The sequence below is a fragment of the Kogia breviceps genome, chromosome 17, assembly GCF_026419965.1.
Source record: "Kogia breviceps isolate mKogBre1 chromosome 17, mKogBre1 haplotype 1, whole genome shotgun sequence".
Taxonomy (NCBI): Eukaryota; Metazoa; Chordata; class Mammalia; order Artiodactyla; family Physeteridae; genus Kogia; species Kogia breviceps.
In genome coordinates this window covers 60083835-60107233 of record NC_081326.1, presented here as the reverse complement: position 1 = coordinate 60107233, position 23399 = coordinate 60083835, and the positions used below count along the sequence as shown (strand labels likewise).

The following is a 23399-nucleotide window of genomic DNA, read 5'->3' as shown; positions in this document are numbered from 1 at the left end:
AGCTGCGTGGCATGGTCAAAAAAAAAAAAGTATAAAGAGGAAAATTGCAAAACAGTAAATGATCACCTCACCCCTGCGTTTCTTTTTTCTACTTTTATTCTTTTCCTCATTTCCCTCTTAGGTTCACCACCTGCTCTGTGCAGAGGACATAAACGCATAAATAGAAAGTTTTTCCAGTTTCATGTGTATCCTAACTTTGCATTGATTTTGTCCATTCTTTTAGTGGATTCCTTTAATAGTGGTGAAATTTGGTAAGCTCATTTCAGTCAAAATTCTATTCAATTCAGCAAACATTTACCAGGAACCCACTAGGTCCCAAACTCTCTATGCTGAGTGAGCAGTTGGCAACTTTTATAATTGTCTTTGCAAATACAAGCTAAGGATTTTTTTGTAATGGCTTCCCAAAGAAGTGTGAAATAGTCATACATTTTCGTGAATACCAAACTGGCAGATAGACTTCTTTAGTAAGCAAAAAATAAGGACCCCTTAACAGTATTTCACGTGTCCAGGCTTCCTCTGCTTGTTCTGATTCTGTGTGCTTACACTTGCATATTTGAATATGCTGGGGAAGGGAATTTAAATATTTTTCAAATACTTTTCAGTGAAGAAACACTTCTCAATAGTATTTATTGTGTTTTGTATATGTTGATAGTGACCCAGCCTATCCAAACCATAATTTTAAAGTCATTTTAAATTTTTAAAAAATATTTAATTTTTGCCATATTAGGTTTTAGAATGAGTTTATAGTGCAGTAGAGCTCTGTGATTCTCTAAAATTATTTTTAAATTGTATTTTGATTCTTGACATCTTGAATAACTTATTCGATGCCATGGCCTTGCCCAGATATTTGATTCCCAGTTATACTATTGCCCTCTGCAGACAACTGTAATTTACTGTATAATCGTCCTTTTTTGTTGAAAATGTTTAGGAACACACTAAAATGAAAAGAGGGAATTATATCTGCGATCCCTGGGGAAATGCCCATAGGACACTTCCATACTGATATCTCACTGTTTTTTTTGATAGACTCTCCAAAATTAACTGATCATTCAGATCCACAATATAATTCTCTTTCCCTTAATTTTGTTCCATGAGCACAATATAAATGTTAATTCTTTTGGTTATTCATGCTCTTCGTTTTATCATTCCTTTTATTTAGTCCAATTCCTGTTCTTTTAAGATACCTCTCAAATGTATGCTTTACTCTTCAGCTTGCTTTTCATTACCCAAGTTCTATGGACTTTTTCATATTTTACCTATCCTTTTATTTTTCTGAACATTTGGATATATATCCAGGGGAAGGTAGTTCTGGGCCAGTGCCATTAATAAAGGCACCAGGATTTGAGTGTAGACCAACGCCTGAAAGGTGAGGAGGTTGTTTACTCAGAAGCCATGGGCATTTGTGGAGGGGTGAAGTTGGAGAGCTGCGCTTCCTGGTTTAGCTAAGGAGTTAGAGCTTCATCCTGAGAGATTTTTAGCTAAGGAGTGACTTCTTTAAAACTGCAAGCCTTTAGAAGCCATGATCTTTTTATTTTCCTTTATATACTCAGCACCTAGCACAATTTCTAGTTCATAGAAAGAGTTCAGTAAATGCTTGTTGGCTAAATGACTCAAAGATCCAGCAGATTTTCATTTTCGAAAGTTTGTTTTGGCAACAACATGGAGCATTAATTGAAAAAGGTTGTGGCACTGGACGCAACAGACCTTGTGCATACACTCATCAGATGAAACATTGTGAGAATGGGCCAAAGCAGTGCCTTTTTGCAGTTGAAAGGAGGGGAAAAATTTAACAATATTCAGAAAAAGTAGAATTTATTGACCGGATACTTGTCAAAATTGAAGACATCTAATGTATCATTAGGAATAGGTTTGTCAAGATTAAAATATAGAATGTATTACTGTCATGAGATTACTTATGTCACTGATTTAATGTATTTTTCAGGGATTTTTACAAAGTTTTAATTTGAAGATTGTGTTGTTCTCATTTTATAAACATTCTTTTATTATTTTTTAATACTGAGAATTACTAATTTATTACTAGGGAATATATTTTAAGAAAATTAAGCCTAAATTTTTATTTACTCTAGGATATACCAGAAGATATTCTTAAGAATTTAGTGGAAGAGCTTCCTCAACCACGAAAAGTGCCCAAACGTCTAGATGAGTACACACAAGAAGAAATAGAGGCTTTCCCAAGAGTTTGGTCTCCGTAAGTCTTTCTTTTCCTTCCTATTTTTGTTTTTTAACCTGAGTTTAGTATCTCCTGTTTTCTTATCCAAATGATAAGATCCTTGAGGGTAGGAAGAATGAACTTCTTTTCACTCTATTGGATACTCTGCAGCTTCTACCTACAAATAAACTCCAGATGTAGATGGTAGAACCAAAAGTCTCAGAGTCTTAAGACCTTGCTAGGTAAGTGCAAGGATGTTCATAGATGCCTGTAAATTTTCAGATATTTTGTTTGGGATGACATAACTTGGATTGATTGTAGTCTCTTGGGATAATAAATGAATTGTTCTTACCTAAAACAAAGTGATTCTGTTTTTTCAGATTGCTTCACTAAGCCAAGAATATGATCTAATGAAAGTCATTAATTCTGGATACTTACAGTCAATCCAAATAGAAAAACAAAATAAAAAAACACTTTTGCTCTCCTCTATTACAATTTCCTCTACCTATGAGCCAGAAAGCTGCTTAGATTTGACATACTGTCCTATCTAATTGTTTCCAGGCTGTTTTGCCTGGCCTACCAGGCTCTTTGTAACCTCATCAGCTTAAATTCTTCTCACTCCACTGTGCTGGTCTAGCATAGCAGACTGTGTAAGCTTGGCACCCTTTTTATGCAATTTAACTTTTCCATGACTTTGTTCTGCTGTTACCTCTGCCTAAAACAACACGTCCCTCACCTCCTCCTCTGGGATAACTCTTACTCATTCTTTAGACCTTAGTTCAGATGTCAGTCTCCTTTAAGAAGCCTCACCTAAACATCAAGAGCAGACTAAGTGTTCAGCCATCTTCTGCTGTAGCACCTGCCGTGTAGCTCTGTCATTACCACATTTACCTCCTCAAAAGCAAGGGCTGCATTTTGTTCATTGTTACATCCCCAGTGCATAGAACCGTACCTCACCTGATAGGGGCTCAGAAATGTTTACAGAATTTACACAGTAGGTTTAGAGAGAGCCACGCATCCTCGCTGCTTGATCTACAAAAGACAGCTAATCTTCCCACAGGATACTTACCCATTGTACTCTGAAAATCCATATCTCTTAATGGGCTGTTTGGCTAGATAGGTTTGTGAAAACCTAAGTTTTCCCAGGATTACCAGTATGTCCAGGAATCTAATCCTTGACTCTCATTGCGTGTGTATATAACTTCAACTCTTTGCACACAGAGGCCTTTAGGGTATTCTGTTTAAATCTTTTTGACTTTGCTGACTTGTATAAGGTTCACCTTTAATTAAATCTGCATATAATGAGCAAAATAATATTATTAGTGATCATTTACACTTTCCAGTTGCCCCGCACTGTGCTAGGTGGTTTGCATACATTGTACCTAATTCTCTTACCAATAAGATAAAATACATTATTCCTGTTTCTAAGACTAAGCCAAAGGTTGGCTGGTTTGTAGCACAGCCTGAATTTGAAACTAATTGTAGCTGCTTCCAAAACCTGTGTTCTTTCCACAAAAGTAAACTGCTTCATTAATTTATTCATTTATTCAACAAATATGTATTATGTGCAAGACACTCTTATGCGCAAGACACTATAATAAGCACTAGGACACACATTTGAAAAATTACCATTAAAGCAATTATTTAATTCCATTTTACAAACTTTTATTGAGTTTATACTACATGCTATACCTTTTGACAGATGCCAAGGAAATGCAGATGATGAAGCATTTAAATGAAACTTCCTCCAAAAGTCCTTCCTGTAATCCTTGAGCTGGGTTAGGCCCCCTTTATAGGGTCTCATTGTACATGTTCCTTTTCTCTTACTGTATTTATTCTAATGTAATTGAATATATGTATGATTACCTGTTTAATGTCATTCCCTTACGAGACTCCATGAGGGACCTGTATGTTGTCTTGCTTAGCACTCGCCACAGTGACTGGCTCATTAAGTAGGGACTCAGCAAATATTTATTGAATGAATAAATGAAGAAATAGAGTAGCCTTTTATCCGCTTTTATAAATGAGGTTAGAAATAATTTTTAGAACATATGAAGGTACTAAAATGCTCCAATTTAATACTCATTCTTCATGTCAGAATCAGTGAAATTGACCAATTTTTAAAACCCTTTGTTTTATTGTTTTTGTTCCTGTTCACTGTATCCTCTGAATTATCCAGCTGCTTTTCAGTTGATATCAAACAAGTGATTAACAAACTAACTCTATGTGAAAAATTGAAAAAATTGGCTTTATGATGTCTGATATTTTTGATCAGCTAGTTAGTTATTAGGATACATTCTCACGTTAAGTATCTCTCTCTAAAATAAGGAGGTGCGTTTTCTATTATTCCCTTATGTTCTGGTTTTCATTGCTTGACACTGACATACTTGTGGGCGAGAAACTGTACATAACGTGGCCTGATGTGATTCTTCCAACTGAATTAAGTGTGGGTGCTTTTCTCTTCTCCTTCGCTACTGTTTAGATACCTGTTTAATAGTTTGCCTTCTTGTCAAAACCTAAGATTCTGTTTTTAATTCTTTTTTTTTTAAATTCATTTTTTTCCTCCAGATCATATAGTGGTTTATTTAGATAAATCAGTAAATAAAAGGTTTTAAAGTTTGTTCCACATGGTATGATAGTTACAATTATTCCCTCCTTTGGCATCTGAGAAATGAAGCTTCTGAACTATTTTGGTGATGTTTAAACTTTAGGAAAAATAATTTTAATTTAACTTGTTCTTAGAGATTTACAAGGTCATTTAGTCAAGACATATCCAATGTACCTTTTCCTACTTAAACTACATAGAACTTACATTTATCCTTAAAACTCAGTCCATATAAATATAGAACATTTTTCTAAGAAGATGTTAACATTTTTAAAAGTTCCTTAAAAGAGACGTGGAATTTGCCACAAATTGAAATTAACCCCTAACTAAACTTACCACCCTGGAACCTTTTCTTTACTAAAAATTCACAATAATATTGACTGCATATAAAACAGACAACATTTACTTGAAACATAATACTCTTTGGAAAGTAAACTCAGGCATTCAGTTGAAAAATATTTTAATTTGGGGGGGTTTTAAAAACTACTAAATGTTCATTGTAGAAAATAAGATATATACATAAGTAACTAATTTCACCATACTTAACATTTTGGTGTGCTAACTTCCTATTTCGTTGTGTTAGTTTTTATGTTGTGTGTATGTTTGTGTGTTTTACAAATTTGGGAAATTATGATTTTTCTCCAAATATGGTCTCACTGCACATATTCCCAATTTACAAGATTTTTTTTCCCCACAAGCATGATCTTCAATGACTGCAGGATATGACATCAGTTTTATTCTGCAAATCTAAGTATGTCATATCTGATTTCTGATAGAAACTCTGTCATAATTGAACTTATATTCCTAACCAAGATGGCTGTGGTACTTTTTTTTTTTTTTTTCTTAAACTGGAAATACCAAAGGTGCTATTTAGTTGGTTATGTGACCAAACACATATTATTCATGTGGAGTTATATATCATGACTATTCTAAAGTGTATTCTAAATCAGTTAATCCAGGCAGTATAATAATGAAATAACCATAAAACAAATTAGAAGGTGACTGAATGCCTTCACTATATTAACGGAATTAGAAAGGGCTTTTCCATAATTATTTTTAAGGAAACTTTGAGTGAAACTTAGAGCCACTTGATGCATTATTGAGTTACTGTTTTGAAATGGATTTTCCTGCCCCTTCTTTTCATTCCAAATCTCCCTCTGGCAGGAATATACATTAGACACAGGCTTTCCCTTACGCTCTATTAAAGTTGTGATCCTTCCTCTCTAGTAGCCACACAATATCTGTTAACTTATGTTAACTTATATCTGTTAATATTATGTGTTAATAAAGTTCAACTGTAAAATAGGATATACATTAGAACTACAATTACAATATTTGATACACCATGCAGTGCAATCCCTTGAAAGTGAGATTCCTCATTTACTGATAGATTTGCTTTTATGAGAAAAGAAATTTTTTTCTCCTTTTGGAGAAGGAACCTACTTAAAATATACTTTTCGTTCCACTCAAAATAGCGAAGCCAAGAATATAACCTTCCTTTGGAAATGTAGTAATTGGAAATTATTCAAGATAGATCTGGTGGTGAACCTGCAGAGACTTGACTGAAACAGATGTACCTGGATTGCACCATAAATAAATACAAACAAAAATAGCTTGCTTTGGTTTTTGTTTCCCTAGTAATAAAACCTAACATATGTTTATAGTATAAAAAGGTACATTTTTTAATTGCAACTATTACTAGCTTTTGGTTCAATGTAAGTTCTTTACCATTTCTGTTAGAGACAAAAAGCTTCTGAGCAACAGTAACAATTGTCAAACTAAGCTTTGAACCCAGTAGGTGATTAACAAAATTATTTTAATCTCAGTTAACAGCTACCATTGTTGGGATTTCATTTAAGTTATTTTCAATCACTTAAAAAGCTGTGTTCCCTCAGGGCTAACTTCAGCATACTCTAGATTTTGTTAGGCTAGTTGTTTATTTATTTTTAAAACAATGGTAGACCAGAAGGAAAGAAACCGATATTTATGAGGAAACTATAAATATTGTTTTATAACTAAAAGCCACTTTCTCATATGAGAAGTATTGCCTATACACCTCACTTCTTAAATTAGTGTGTATTCTTGGTGTATTAGTAGTTTTTACATCTCATGGATATGTAAATTGTGTCAGAATATGTTATAAAATTTTATCTTGTGTTTCTTGATGGTACAGAGTAAATGTACATTTGCCATGGGCAAGTGGTGACTGTAGGGTACGCACTTAGAATTTGTTTCTCAAAGATAAAACAATAGCACTATCTCTTTTTCACAGTTCAGTTGCCTGAGATTGTAGCTTTCAAATGGTCAACTTATTTTAATTCTGTCAATAATTATTTCCATGGTCATCGCAGTTTTGCCAACACATTACAAAACCACGGTAATCATGGAAATTATAATGCTGTCACTGTAATGGAAATGTTTCATTATGTAGGGTAAAAATAAAACAGTTCCTTCGAAACTTTTAATTTTCATTTCTACAAAACTCTGTAGGAGAGCTTCTCTTAGGAAAAACTAGGTGTGTAGAAAATTCCAACTTGAGTTGCTTCACATTATCCACAGAGTGATGAAACAAAATCAAAAAAGAAATATGGTTTTTACTCCTCACTCGTTAAATCAGTAACGCTTTATTTTAAGCATAACCCTCACCTTTGTAGAGAAACTAAGTGTGGGAAGTTTCAGCATCAGTAAACTCTTGAAAACAGATGTTTATGATGAAAACCTGTGTTCCTGGTCTAACTCTCTTTACAGAGTGTGCTGTTAGAAGTGTGCCTGCAAAAGAGAGAGGATATGAGGATGAAAGTGAGAAGGCTTGAGGACAACCGTGATTGGCCCTGAAGTTGTCTTTGCTGAAAGTAGGATTAGATTTAGGGAGTTTAATAGGTAATCCATGCAGCTCTGTAAAAGAAAACGGGTGCCAGGAACGATAGCACTGCAGAAGGGACTTGGTGAGCATCCTGTCCAGTCTACAGCTCTGGAAGACAGCAAGGATTTCAGCTTTCTGCTTGCGCTTTGATATAAAAGCTACTCATCCCAAAAATGTACAGATTTTCGGTTTTAGTTCAATGAATGCCCAGAGAAAAATAATTTTACCTATGGCTTTATAAAATGTGCTTCAGATCAGAGACTTAAAGACGGTGGAGAAGGATTTTTACCTTTTCAAAACCCATAAAGATCTGGGGACCTGGACATCTTCAAGATTTTCCATAATTGTGTGCTAGTCTAGTCATGTGGCATTTTCGTACAAGATTTAATTTGCTACTCTTCACAGTCAGAAGTTATTAGCTGGACTTGGGGAGAAAGCTTATGTTCCAGCTTTTCCATCATTTCAACCAGCACAGCATTGGCTTCAACCATAGACCTCAGTATTTCCAGTCCTGAATTTTGCTCCTATTAAGCGTTCTAAACTATACTGTTCTTTTGGATATGAACACATTAGGACTGGTTGTTAAAATAAAAAGCAATCTTTATATAAACAACCAAAATCAAATCGTTTACATTTCCTAGCCAATAGAGCTTATGACTTAAAAGTGGTAATTGAAGGTAACACTAATTCCTATTAATTTTAATTGGAAAAAATTTTTGATTTTTAAAAAATTTTAACAATCTTATGAGTTTATTTTTTAATTTTTATTTTATATTGGAGTATAGTTGATTTACAGTGTTGTGTTAGTTTCAGGTATACAGCAAAGTGACTCAGTTATACATGTATCTATTCTTTTTCAGATTCTTTTCCCATGTTGGTTATTACAGAGTACTAATAGAGTTCCCTATGCTATATACAGTAGGTCCTTGTTGATTATCTATTTTACATATAGTAATGTGTATATGTTAATCCTGACCTCCTCATTTATCCCTCCCCCTGCCACCTTTACCCTTTGGTAACCATTAGTTTGTTTTCTATGTCTGTGAGTCTATTTCTGTTTTGTAAATAAGTTCATTTTTTTAGATTCCACATATAAGTGATATCATATGATATTTGTCTTTCTCTGTCTGTTTTACTTTACTTAGTATGATAATCTCTAGATCCATCCATGTTGCTGCAAATGGCATTATTTCATTCTTTTTTAATGGCTGAGTAATATTCCATTGTACCTAGAAGTGAGTTTAGTTTTTAAAAAAATCACCGTTGAACTTTTTCTGATCAGGCTAGTGGTACAGTGTCTGGGGAAATGAGTGTAGCAGCACCATTGCTCTATTACCTGTACAGCTAACATCTTTCGTTCAAGGAGTATGTGATGTGACCAGATTTCCTGGAATGGTTTATTCTAAATAATTCCATTCTTACAGTGGAAGTGACTTAAAACTCAATCAGACTGACCTTTTGTATTTCTTTCTTTTTTTTTTAAAATATACAATATAGTGTTGTTAACTATAGTCGCCATGCTCTACATTACATCCCCAGGACTTTTTATTTCTATTTTTTAATCAAAAAATTTTTTTGGCCACGCCACCTGTGGGATCTTAGTTCCCCAACCAGGGACTGAACCCGCGCCCCCTGCCTTGGAAGCGCGGAGTCTTAATCACTGGACCGCCAGGGAAGTCCCTGAGAATTCAATTCTGATTCATGTAATGTTGCTGTACATAGACTAGCAACTTTTTAAGAACCTAAATACAGTGACATTTACTCAGTTACTAAAGATAGTTAATCTTTTTTTTTAAATATTCATTTATGTATTTGGTTGCTCCGGGTCTTAGTTGCGGCAGGCAGGCTCCTTAGTTGTGGCATGCAAACTCTTAGTTGTGGTATGCATGTGGGATCTAGTTCTCTGACCAGGGATCGAAGCTGGGCCTCCTGCATTAGGAGCGTGGAGTCTTATCCACTGCACCACCAGGGAAGTCCAAGTTAATCTTTCTTTCATGATAGATGCTAAAGGAATTTTAGTACCCAGCCTCTGTTGATGTTATCATCATTTACAATTAGTTATTGTTGTATCAGAAAAGCATAAAACTGCCTGTTAATAAAGTCCTCTGGTGAGTAAAGAGCCAGAAGGATAGTTTATATCGATTGGAATCATGTCTAGCTAATGAGGAAGTGTGTTACCTTCTGTTAGGCACAGCACAGCTTTAGAAACTTCCTACTGAAAGTGCTTCTTTTGCTTCTTCAGCATCTTCAAATAGTCGCCCCCTGCGTCTTATGAACAGCTCTGTCGGAGGTCTGAGGTGAACCCTTGCTTGTCAGTGTGCGGTCCACGGACCAGCACTGCATCGCATGGGAGTTTGTCAGAAATGCAGAATCATGAGACCCTCTACAGACTAACTGAATCAAAATCTGCATTTTTACAAGAGCCCAGGCGATTTGTATGCCCACTGAAGTTTGAGACCCACTCAGCTAAATAGCCCTCCCCTCCCCTTTGTTATATTCTCTTGGATTGCCTTCTTTTAGTGAGAGTAAGCAATACAAATGTGTTGTATGTGTACCTGCTTTCATTTGTGTAGGTGGAGAGAGAAATAGAACCATATTAAGTGTAAAAACCTCACTTTTCCCCACAGGGGTACCTCCTGTAGCCACGTAATATGTTTGATTATCTCACACATGATATTTCTAGCTCTGCGAACATCTAATGTATCTAGTCTCTTGGCTATGATACTGTTTCCCCCCCCCCTTAGAAGCAAATTAACCATCTGCAAAAGGTTCCAAAAGCGGAAAGGATGAGTCTGAAAACAAAGTGACATTTTCAAGGCGGTCACTATAATGACAAATGTGTTACAAGTCTCCACTACATGCAAGATACTGTGCTAATTGCTGGTAGTATAAGATCAATTATATTGGGACTGTGCCTTCAAAGGATAGGAGTTGTGTAGAATAAAATGGTGCTTGCAAACACTGGAGTCAGAAGGTCTGCACTAGATCACTACCATCTACTTCCTAGCTGTGTATCCTTAGACAAGTTACTCAGCCCCTCTGAGCATCAGTTTTGTCAACTGTAAAATGGGGTTGATAACAGTGTCTTTCTCACTATATAGTTAGGAGGGTAAAATGAGATAGTGCATGTGAGGTAGTTAGTATATTTCATGGCATCTAATAAGCAGACAGCACTGTTATTTACATACATAACATTTATTCACTTACTTAGGGCAAGTGTAATTTGAGAAACACTGTAATAGAAGTATGCATGAAGTTCTCTGGCAATCTCAGGGAAAAGAGCTGTGCCTAAGTTAGGAAGGAAGAGTTGTGTAGGGTTTCCCAGAACATGTGATTTGGGGGGTGGATTTTGAAGGATTAGTCAAGTCTACCAGGCAGAGAAGAGATAGGAGATACTCCAAGTGCAGAAAATATCAAGTACCCAAGTCCAGAGGTCTGAAAGTTTCTATCTGGGCAATAGCAAGTAGTATAACGGGACCAGAACGGACAGGGTGTGGAAAGAATGACTCAGAAAGGTTAACTGGGGCCATGTCCTGGAGGGTTATGTGTTGAATTCTGTGTTTGAATTTGACAAAGCAATGGAGAGCTAGTGAAAGTTCTTCCACTATGTGGAAGTGGGATAAGAAAGAATCTATGGGGCTTCCCTGGTGGCGCAGTGGTTGAGAATCCGCCTGTGGATGCAGGGGACACGGGTTCGTGCCCCGGTCCGGGAAGATCCCACATGCCATGGAGCGGCTGGGCCCGTGAGCCATGGCAGCTGGGCCTGTGCGCCCGGAGCCTGTGCTCCGCAACGGGAGAGGCCACAACAGGGAGAGGCCCGCGTACCGCAAAAAAAATAAAAAAATAAAAAAATACAGAATCTATGTTAGAGACTCTCAGATGTCTTTCCCTTTGCCCCATTTCTCCTAAACTCCACATCCGACGTGCTAGCTGCCTGCCATGGCCAGATTTCATCAGATTCAAAACAAAATCTTTCCCTTCAGAATCTGTTCTCCTGCCTGTATACCCTCTCCTGAACAAATAGATAGCATTGCCATTTCCCGAGTTCTTCAAGCTGAAAATTAATAGTCATCCTTGAATTGTCATTTTCCAGGAGCTCCTTCCTGTCATGCCCCTGGTCTCTTCCCCCTCCCTGCCCTGGACAAGTTAATTTCTGCTTCTTGAATCCTGAACCCATCCTTTCTTCTTACTCATCACTGCCTCACCCCTAACAGAGCCCTCATCTTAACCCTCCTCACTTCCTCCAAAATGTCTTGAAACAAAAGTGGGCTTTATTAGCCCCCGATTGCCTTCAGGTCACTGTCAACATTTTTTACATGACAGATTACACCCTTCATACATGTTTCCTATTTTACTTGTAAATTCCACTAAAGGGTACTTTCATCATCTCATTGTTAATAAATTAACTTTTGGTGTGGAAACGACCAGACTGTGACTAAGCACATTTAATTTTATTGAGTGGAATTGCAGAGACTTCTTGTTAGGACTACTTGTTAGAAATCTTAGAGGATTTCTTTCCAGTGGCATCACCGCCACCCTTTTGTAATTGTATGAACCAGCTGGACGGGAGAATAAATTGTTTCTTAAAATGCACTGGTGTCTCTTGACTAGGAACTTTGATTGTACTGAGTCACATACCCAAGATTAAAAGGGTACACTCTGGAGCCCCTTCCAGCTACTGTATCAAACTGTCATTTCCCAGACTTTGGATTCAGTTTTTACATTTGAAAAGAGATTTCAGAAACAGTGACAAAATGCTGCAGTTTCTCTTCTTCTTGTTACAGAATGACGATATGCTGAAGCATATTTGGTTAGTTTCCCAGATCAGTGCCTGTGTTCCTCATGGTTAAATAATAATTTTAAGTTGTAATATAGTTCATTTACTTAATTACCAGACTGTTGGTCTTCCTATCTGGGCTATCTGGTCTCTTTGTCTTCTTTTTTTTTTTTTTAAAGAAAAACATGATTTAAATGTAGAAAGGGATGAGATAAGTTTCAGGGCAAACAGAGTTCACCTGTTTCCTTTTTTTTTTTTTTTTTTTTTTTTTAAAGGAATTCAAACTGTTGAATATTTTTACAGCTGTTTCAAAATATCTATTTAGTTTACTAATCACTAAATTCCTTCTGAAAATCCCATAGGAGCGCAATACCTACAATTACACTACTCTGTAAAAGATAACAGGACACTAACAGTTTTCACATTTCATAATTTCCTATTCCTTATTTTCTCCATTGTTAAAATTTAACATTTCTCTGAAAATGTTCTTTGTTTTAATTTACTACTGGAAGGAACTTTCAGGTGTGATTAATCCTATAAATATATAAACAAAGAAAAGACTATATGTGTATATAGTAAATTAAAAGACCATATATGTATATAATAAATGTGTGTGTAATTAAAATATCAAAGGGCTGGTGTTTATACATGTATTTTGTATGCTACTGTAATGAAAATTAAATTTAGCATATGATAAAATAATACAAATAGGGAAACTGCTCATTCAGAATTTGCCATTATTAGGCAAATCCATATCTTTATATATAATCCTTTCTATTAAAAGGGCTTTTGGGAAATTGAATTCAAGCTTTTAAGTTACTACATACATTCATGCATAGGCACCCGGGGGCCTATATTTATACTCTGCAAAGAACTTGGGAATTGTCACTTAACTGTTCTACTTTGCAATGATTTGGCCTTAATGTTTTTCACCAAAAGTTTAGATATAATATTTGTAGATATTTCTTGATAAACAGTTACTTTCATTTTAAATTGGAAAATAATCTTCTTGCATCATGTGGGAGAAAATGAAACTGATTTGTGAAAAAACAAATGTTGATTTTTGTCTTTCAGACCTGAAGATTATCAGCTGTAGGAGAAAGAAAATTTCAGAAAATCACAGTGCGGTGATTGAAACTTCTTCCTCATGAGTTTCTCCTTCCTACAGGGCAGGGTGAAACAATTGCTGCCTTTTGACAAGAAACCTGTTATGGGTGCTGAAAGTTTGTGGGGAAAGGTCAGGAAGGGATAGTCCTTCAATAGGAAATTGCAATAAAATACATTATTTTATAGAATTGTTTTATTATGTAATCTGATTTGAATGTTATAATGATGATAAGAATAAAACTGCTTATTTGGTTAACTATTCAATTTCTCACTTAATGAAAAAAACCAAACCCTACGTACGTAGCACTGCAGTTAAAATTGCCAAGTGCCCATTCATGCAGATTTCCTCATGTTCCAGCTCCCTGTTTTTGACACCTGGGTAAACAAGGCCCACCTTCACTTTTCTTTTCAGTGACTGTTTTATCTAACCTCACATCATCTGAGTTCATCCCTCCAGCTCAGTAGGGATGAAGGTATTTTCAAACTGCTTCATTTTTTTCTGTGTCCCATAGAGCCTCTTGGTTTCCATGACACCAAAACAACAAAGTAATGCCTATCTGCTCCCTAGAAATCTCACTACCCCACCTGTGATGCTGTTTGCAGACCCCCTCACTGTGTGTCCATATCTCTCCTGTTGGCTCCTGTTCACCTCGGTGCTGGGCACTGAGATTGGGCCGCTGGGATCAATGTGTCCAGCAAAATCTCCTCCCTGGAAATTAAAATGCCGAGACACTGCACTGGGGCATTTTTTTTTTTTTTTTTTTTTTTGCACTGGGGCATTTTTATGGTCATTTTCTTCTCTTGCCCTAGCCAATCAAGGAGTGTCTCTGAGCCCTTCTTCCATTCATGCAGCAAACATGTACTAAGTGCCTGCTATATGCCAGGGGTTGGGGACACAGAAATCACACATGTCTTCCCCCAACACCTCCATGCCCCACCAAAGAGCAGACTGTCTATTGCAGGGCAGAAAGGAGCCATAGATAGATTTGTAAATAAGTGCACCTGGCTGTCAGAGGTGCTGATAAAACTATGTATGAGCTGTGATATAAGTACATTTAGGGGAAAACAGTATAAACATTAAATATAAAGTATTGATAGTAAGCACCTGCTAATATGCCAAACACAACTGCTTTATATAAATTAAAATTTAATCATTTAATCCCTATATCACCCTATAATGTACATAATGTTACCTCCCCATTTAAAAGTGGGCGCGCTGAGGCAGCAGTAAGTAACTTGGCCGAGGTCACAGAACTGCTAAGTGGCAAACTCAGCTTTCGATCCAGCCAGTCTGCCTCAGAAGTCCATGGACTCAGCCGCCACTAGATGAGAAAAAGCGAGTATTTATGTATCACCAATTCTGTAATAAAGCAAGCATGACCTGATACAGGTCAATGGCTACCATTCAAGGAAGTGGCAGTTACAGTTTAAACGACTGGACCAAAAAGAAGCTCCGTCCCTTTTGATGTGGTGATCTTGGGTGTGAGCCAGTGTGAAGTAAGCCCCCAGCTCCCGGTGCAGCAGCTTTAGTAGGGAGGAAATTTTGTCTGGTATATCCCAAGCACCTAGAGCAATGCCTGGCACATATTTCTTTTTTTTTTTTTTTTTTTGCGGCACGCGCGCCTCTCACTGTTGTGGCCTCTCCCGTTGCGGAGCGCAGGCCCCGGACGCGCAGGCTCAGCGGCCATGGCTCACGGGCCCAGCCGCTCCGCGGCATGTAGGATCTTCCCGGACCGGGGCACGAACCCGTGTCCCCTGCATCGGCAGGCGGATTCTCAACCACTGCGCCACCAGGGAAGCCCCTGGCACATATTTCTTGATTGAGAAGGGCTCACTGAAGGAAGCCCTTGTTTCTAACACAGCTGCAGATTTGAAAAGGTGAGATCATAGCGACGTGCTTTATAATAATACTGAGCCCAATCATCACGCCGTCAGCCCTCCACATCCATGGATGCAGAACCCACGGATTCAGGGGGCCTATTGTATCACACCATTGAATGGATGGGACTTGAGCATTCTTGGATCTTGGTATCTGCAGGGAGTCCTGGGAACCATTTTCCCATACATACTGAGGGACGACTGTATTAAACATTCAGTAAGAATATTGAGACTGATCACCGTAAACCTCATTCTCACTTGCTGTGTGAGAGTCCTTTTGTAGGGGGAGGGGTTGCCTGAGCTACAGACGCACGTAGACCTAAACGGGCTATATTGTTGGACCGAGCTCCTGCTGTTGGGAGTTAACTCCATTTTGCATTCGGGGAGAACCAGAGCAAAGAGGCTTTTGCACCAAGTGGCCTTGAGAAGCAGAAACTATCAGCCTTCCCAATCCTGCCCATTTGCCATTGCTTGAGAGTTTAACAGCCAGACCTGTGCGTTTCCTAGGAGAACACAAACACAGGTAGCCAAATAAAAATCAAAACTCGCTGTATGGGACCCAGGAACTTGAGGTGGAGAAGACAAGCTGGACCGCTAGAATTGTAGCTCCAATTAAAGTAGAATGAACAGAAGAAACAGAAGAGAACTTTAAAAAATACGAATATATGAATACTTAACAGAAAAAGAAGGAAACCCTAGTTATTCCAACATCACATGGAAAGGAAAAGAAAGCTGAGGTATTATATATCTATTATGTTGCGATGTGTGCCTGTACCGTGCAAATTAGTGCAGATAAGGAATCAAGTCACTAAAACCAAAATTATATTTGTCCATATGCAGTTTTTCACCAGGTTCTATGTGTTACGCTATTAACACCAGGTAAATGTGAAAAACACCATCCAGTTGAGCATAATGACCTGTGAAAGACTAATACACAACACCTTGTCTCTCCATTTTACCTACATGCATTGCCTGCTGTGTCTCCTCAGTAAAACATAAGTGTCCTGATTCTAATAGCAAAGGAAAAGCCTTAAGTATTGCGAAAGTTTGAAACATAGAAAATGTGATTTTGCAGTAGCCAGGGGGCATAAAGTAATCCCATTAATGAACACAGAAACAACACTAAAAAAAAAAGAAAAGAGCTTAATCTTAACCTCCCAAGAATCACCTGCTTTCTGGGGCACTGAAACCTGAAAAGTACTCATTTGCAGTCGGTAAGGATAACTGCAAACCCCCAGCATCAGGAGGGCACTTTGTGTCATCTGATCTCTCATTTAGGTTCCCACAAATAGCTTCTTTTTGAGAGGCGGCAATTAACAAAACAATAAAAGAACGGCTGTTTCTTTAAAACAGCAACCCAATATTTTCTCTCCTGAAGGAGATAAAAAACATATTCAGGCCAATGAGGGACAGGAGGAACCAAACAGGCTCAGTTGGGGAGGGTGCCACCTGGGGCTTCCTGGATCCAACTCACCATACGCCGAGTTTGGGGTAGAGAAGTGTGGGCCCTTCTATGACGCTTTAGTCCCCTCTCAAGTTTCGGAATTGCCATTTTCCAGGTCCCTTTTCTGTCTTAAGCCCATTCAGAGGAATGAAAAGCAACAATAAGCCACAGCCCTCTACCTCTGGTTTCCTGTTTCATTTGAAACAATATAATCTTCCTCCCAGCTATTCGCCATGGTTCAAAAACCACAACTCTTCACTATCAACACCTCTGCCGAGCAAACTTCATGTCTTGTCAAAATAGCGTACTCTATTTAACATGTTTCCTTATTAGGAACTCGTGATATTTAAAACTGTGATAGTTTTCTTGTATCACTTACAAGACGGTATAAGGTTTGAGCTTTTCTGCCTCAACTCCATTTTTCCCATAAACCCATACTCCATCACGCAAGGATTCTTTTTTAGGAATGCATATGCGGCGTTATAGGACAGACGGGTGTACTCACTTTAAATCCTCGTTTAGCTCATTCTTCCATCAGGCGGACGGACTCTTCATCCAGGGTCCTACGAGGTCACACTGGCTCGACCCCAGCAGAAGTCACCACCTAGGATATACCGTACAAAAGTCTGGTGCCATGCCTTTATCACGCCTGGGTTGGAGTAGGGCCCACCTACTAGTGACGTCATTGCCACAGCCTGCCCTCATCTCCAGGCCTGGGGTATCCCCAGGGTTCCCTTAGGGCCTAGCAGGTGAGCCGAGATAGAGCTAAGTTCTAAAGCAGGTCTTTAAAGCCATCCTTTACCCAGAATGCAATCCTTTCTTTTCTCATCCTACTTCCTACTCTAAATTTACAAACCGAATACTAAGAACTATGGGCACTGAGATGGATAAATACTGTCTCTTTGTTAAGATAAACTGGGCCACAAGCTGGCCCAGAGGCTAGGGTCATCGTGATGAAGCGATGCTGCCGTCTTTAAAAGTGACTGAAGAGCAGAATTTTGTTTTCCTTGTCAGGTTTCACCCAAACGAAGGAAGTTTTTTTAAAAAAATGCATGTAAATTGCTGTTATCAGATTCTTACTAGAGTCCCTTCCTCTCCTTTCTTGCTAATTCCCTCCTTGCCAGATCCAGGCATCGTCACTACGCCTGTGCCCCATCTTTTTTCTTTGCTGCATGATTTGTTTTCCTACCTTCTCCTGGAAAAGGTGTTTAGTACCACAGTCGGCCAAGAACATTAAATGTCCAGGTGTCTCCTGGCTGAAAATCCTCCCATAGACCGGTAGCAAGTTCTGAGTCTGAAAAGCCTAAAAGCCCCAGGAGGGATTTTGCTGCCTATCTCTACAATGCTAAGTTTGAATTGGTTAGAACCCTATTTAAGAAGGTATGATCTTTCCAAGACAGACATTAAGATTCCATATCAACTTAAATACAGGTTTTTGCAGAGAAATAGCCTCTGTCCCTCCCCCACCTCTCTCTGTCTCTCCCCAAAAACTTAAAATAAGAGAGTTGAGTAGTTTTGCATCATCACTACTGCTCAGGGCTTCACCTTAGATGAAAGTTAACCTGAGATCAGCTACCAGTAAAACAGCCAGTCCCTCCACCTGAGGCCAACTTTTGTTAGGCTGGCTGCCAGGAAGGTTTAGGATACATTTTCCACATGAAGATGGCATAAACAGGACCACTGAAGGAGACACACATCTTTGCCAGTGCCATTTGGTCCATGAGAAGCTCTTTTATTTTCAACAAAGTCTTTATTTCAAGTCTTGACTTTGCTTTCACTGCCTTCACTTTTCAATTCCAAAGTTAATACCTATTAAAGTCTTGCAAGCTAGTGGCTGCCAGGAGAGAATCTGTTGCTCATGGCACACCTGTGCTTTATCTGTTGGGGTTATGGAGCTCCGACTTGTCAACCTGTATTAAACCATTGAGAATCAGCACTTTAAAATGATGATGCCATCTGGCATCTTCTTTACCAATCGTGAAACTAAAAAGGGTTTTTATTTTACTTTTCTTGAATTTTATTTATTTTTTTATACAGCAGGTTCTTATTAGTTATCTATTTTATACATTTTAGGGTTTTTAATATTTAGAGGAAATCCTGAGCATAAAGACTATCTGTCTTTTACTTTTTGGCAAATTCACAAAGTCCAAATAAAATATTTTTATAAGTTGTTAGAAAAATATTATCAGTTACTTTATTTATTATGCACTGTTACTGGCACGGTGGATATGCAGAGCCAATAAATCATGGAGAAATATGCATATGTGTGTCCTTCAGAACATCTAACCTGGAAGTCTAAACCGTGGAAGCAGTGGTTAATTAACCAGCTCTCTAGTCTATATTAACAAGGAATCAGCTGCTCTGTTGCACAGTCATTCAACCAATACTTATGCTCCAGAAACTAGGTTCTAGGTGTTTGAGATGCATACGTGAATAAGTTTCCTGCTATCATGGTGTCCCATTGTGATTTATAATTTAAAAAATATATGATATATATATACTTTCTATATATTTGATATATATACTTGATATATATATACTTAATATATATGCTTGATATGTATATATATTTGATATATATACATATACTTGATATATATACATATATTTGATATATATACACTTGATATATGTATACTTAATGTATATATATATTTGATGTGTGTATATATAGATAGATAGATAGATAGATAGATAGATAGATAGATACCTGATATATATCTATATATAGATAGATATTTGGTCTTCGTCCCTGTTTCTGGCACAGAGCTCTTAAAAACCTCAGCATTTCCTAAGTGATGAGAGCCATAAAGGTGTCATTTGTTATGTTAATGAGGTGCTTTTGGACCACATCTGAGGATGACAGGGAGGAGAGAGGAGCTGGAGTTTGAAATAATCAACGACAGCCAATGATTTAGTCGGTCATGCCTATGTAATGAAGCCTCCATAAAAACCCAAAGGTCAGGATTCTGAGAGCTTCCAGGCTGGGGAACCAAGACACATCCACACGTCAACGTGCTGAGCCCCAAACTCCATGGGGACAGAGGCTCCTTTGCTCAGGCCTCGCCCTCTGTATCTCTTCATCTGCCTGTTGATTCGTATCCTTTCATATTCTTTGTAATAAACCAATAATCAAGTAAGTAAACTGAAGTTTACTGAGTTCTGTGCTCTTGCAAAGTAATCGAACCCAAGGAGGGGATCATGGAAACCTCTGATTTATAGCAGTCAGTCAGAAGCACAGGTGATAACTTGGCCCTGTGACTGGCATCTGAAATGAGGGTCTTCTTGTGGGACTGAGCCCTTAACCTGTGGCATCTGATGCCAGCCCAGGTGGACAGTGTCAGAATTGAGTTAAACCTGTGGGACACCTGGACAGCTTCCATGGAGAGGGAGTGATCCATGAGGTTATATCTGGAGGAAGAGCATTCCAGGCAGTGAGAATGGCAAGATGGGATAGGCCATTCCCTGGAATATTCCTGGAACAGCAAGGAGTTAGCATGGCCTCCCACAAAGTCATTCTGGAACCCAAACACCCTCCGTCTTATAACTCCAGCCTCCTAGAAGACTTTGGAGTCCCCTGCATTCAGGTGGCAAACGGGAAAGAAACAGGTAGACAACACACACATACTTCTTAACTCCCTTGACTCGGAAGCCACAGACATATTTCATAGGTTGAGAACATGTCACGTGGCCATACCGAGGGAGTCTGGAAATGAGAAAATAATTTGTGCTCAAGAAGAGAATATAATTTTAGCTGAAGCTAGCCTGTCTCTAACACAGCAGCCAATATGAATTATCTGGCACTGGTGTTGGGCTGCACCCTGCAGGCCTGCAAGGCCTCTACTCACTCAGCTTCAGGACAGAAGAGCCCAGAGTCAGCGACAGAGACGTCAGTAGTTTAATGGATGGGGAAGCCTACCTCTCTGAAGCGAGGTCCTGGAGCAACACCCCACCACGTGCAGCAGACCACGGGCAGGACAGGGCGCAGCCTTCGCTCCCAGGGGGAATGCGGAGATTGCCAGTGACAGGGGGAGTTGACCTCAGGTTGGCTCATGGGTTACCAGGGAAACTTGCAGAGGGGCACGCCCCTCACCACCTCTTGGATAAGAACAATCACTAGCTGGGGCCTGGTGCAAGCATATAGGAAGGTCGGTCATGTGAGTGGGGTGTGGGTGAAGCAGGCACCGGTCAACCAGGGGACGTACAGAGGGGAAGAGAACAGCCATCTTGAGTGGCCTGACCGTACAGAGTGTCTCTTTAGTGATAGCAGATTTAGGGAGATGAGAAGGCCAGTCTTTAATCAGTTAAGGGAAGAATGTATGGTCAACAACTCCAAGCTAATATAGGTCCCTAATGAGTGACAAAGCAAGTGACTGATTCCAAACACACCAGATATTGCTGCAGTCAGTGCCTGCTTTGATAGGTGCAAAAATTCAAAAAAACAAGTAAACGTTAGGGTTCAGAATTGGTGTCCAAGCCATAAGCTTTCTGGTGACCACAAATGTCATTGTTCAGCTGTCTAGAAATATGACAGCAGAAGCCAACAGGCTATTCGCACACTGCCAAGCTGCTGGGTAGATGCGTGACCGGGTTCATGGTCTTTTTAATCACTCTCCATTCTTGAAAGCTATCTTTAGCCATGCAGGTATAGACCCAGTTCCCGCAGAAAGCACTCCAGATGTGGACTGTAGATATTTCAGGAGAAGAAAAGTAAACTTTCCCAATGCTGTAGACGGACTGTTATTGCTACCTGTACAATCAGCTTTTGAATTGTATCCTTTTTTTCTAGCTTTTCTGTGGCCTGCGGTCCTTCAAGTTGTGGTCTGTTCCTGATTTGATAAAACATGCTCACACTTGAGAGTGGAATCAGAGATAGAACTTGTTGGCAACACTCCAAGAACAAGAGCAGGTGGCCAGTGACAATGGAGATTTAGTTAGCAAGACTTCTACTTGTGGTGTCCAAATCTGATAACTGGAATGTTTGTAAAAAGAACTCTATTTTGTGAAGTTCGATCCTTTCAGCCTGCAAACTTGTCAGCTCAGAAGCATACTATAACCATATACATGAGAAAGGACAGGTAAAGTGAAAGCACGTGAATTTTCTAATAACCAAATCCTCTTCAATACATCTATTCAATAACTGAGCACAGTCAAATAGCAATGATTTCTCAGAGCGAAAGCTGAGCGGGTTAACGATTTTGTGACATGAGTTTTAGGGCGTAACAGGGATACGGTTTTATCAGGAGCCACTGAATCTGGGCCAGATGACAGGACAGGGAAAAATGGAGATGAATGTCGGTAATTATAAATATCTTTTCTATCTGACTCAGTTTTGTTTTGTTACCATACAAAATTCATTTTAGAGCTGAAGAAAAGATATTTTTACTTCTTTGGATTCCATTATAAAACTTCTTTTAAGTTAGGTTAGAAAAGTTGAATTTCACTACATTGGTCATGGTAATGTTTTTAATCAATAAGATAAAATGCAATTAAACATTCTAGAAACAAACAAACAATGAAATATGGTTACTTATGCCAGTGTACGTTTTTTATTACTTAGCAAGATACAGAGAAAAAAGTAAATCATTACTAACATTTGTGCACTTAGAAATGCTACCAAAACAAGCAAATCATTCCAGCCCTCCTACTGCCCCTTTTATTCTGCTTTTAAAAGTATCCCTGCCTCCATTTTCCTAAACATCAGTGACTCATAATTCTTCACTCATTCACATCATTCATTAGGATGAGACTATTAAGAAGGTAATAGATTATTTTTGTAAAGTAGAATTTTACTCTGAAATCTCCTGTGATTTTCCTGTAAAGTTTCTGAGAGCACACGCTTGCTGCAACATATTTTTCAAACAATACAGAAATGTTAAACATGAACAGTTAAGTGAAATGAACACTTTGCACAATCTCATAACCAGGAAGTAAGCCTGGTTAAGGGTCTGGAGTTTATTCATCCCAATTTTTCAATACAGATAGATGAACAGAATAATAGATAAATATTGTACATATTGTTATGCAACTTGCTTTTTTCATTTATCAATAGATTTAAGCATCTCGTGTCAGCCAAATTTCTAATCAAATTATTCAGTCTGATAAATAATGTAAAACTGTTGCAAGTCTATTCGTGTAGTTAATTTTTGTTAAGGACAAGAGTTATTCTAGAGAGTATAGAATAACCAGGACTTTGTGGCAAAGGAATTCTCTGAACTCTGAGCTTGTCTGGCACAAATTGACTGTTTACATCAGTGTTTCCAATGCCCCAGCAAGTCAGAACAAAAATTTATGATTTTTTTAAACCAAATATTTTGGTTCATACCTTGGAAACCTCCATTCTGCATTTGAACAGCCCTTCTTTGGGGGAACAGGCCCAAAGGGATTAAGTCCTGATGGTTGCCACAGACTAAATTAGTCATCCAAAATCATTCTTCACCGTCTCAACCTTCTTGAGTTATCTGCCGATGATAATACTGTACTTACTCTGAAAAAAGCAGAAAAACCTCAAAACCAGCATGCCATTCTAAAATCATTCTCTCTTCCTCCTCAAGT

General features: G+C 38.3%; 1 protein-coding gene across 2 annotated transcripts in view; it reads left to right on the top strand.

The window, feature by feature from the left end:
* MRPL13 (mitochondrial ribosomal protein L13) overlaps positions 1-13781 on the top strand; it is a 35518-nt gene extending 21737 nt beyond the window's left edge. For both annotated transcript variants that reach the window (XM_059043459.2, XM_059043458.2), the window contains 2 exons: positions 2088-2209; positions 13490-13781. In XM_059043459.2, coding sequence (XP_058899442.1) covers positions 2088-2209; positions 13490-13511 — 144 coding nt within the window. In that variant the 3' untranslated portion in view covers positions 13512-13781. The remainder of the gene's footprint in view (positions 1-2087; positions 2210-13489) is intronic.
* Positions 13782-23399: the final 9618 nt, after the last annotated feature.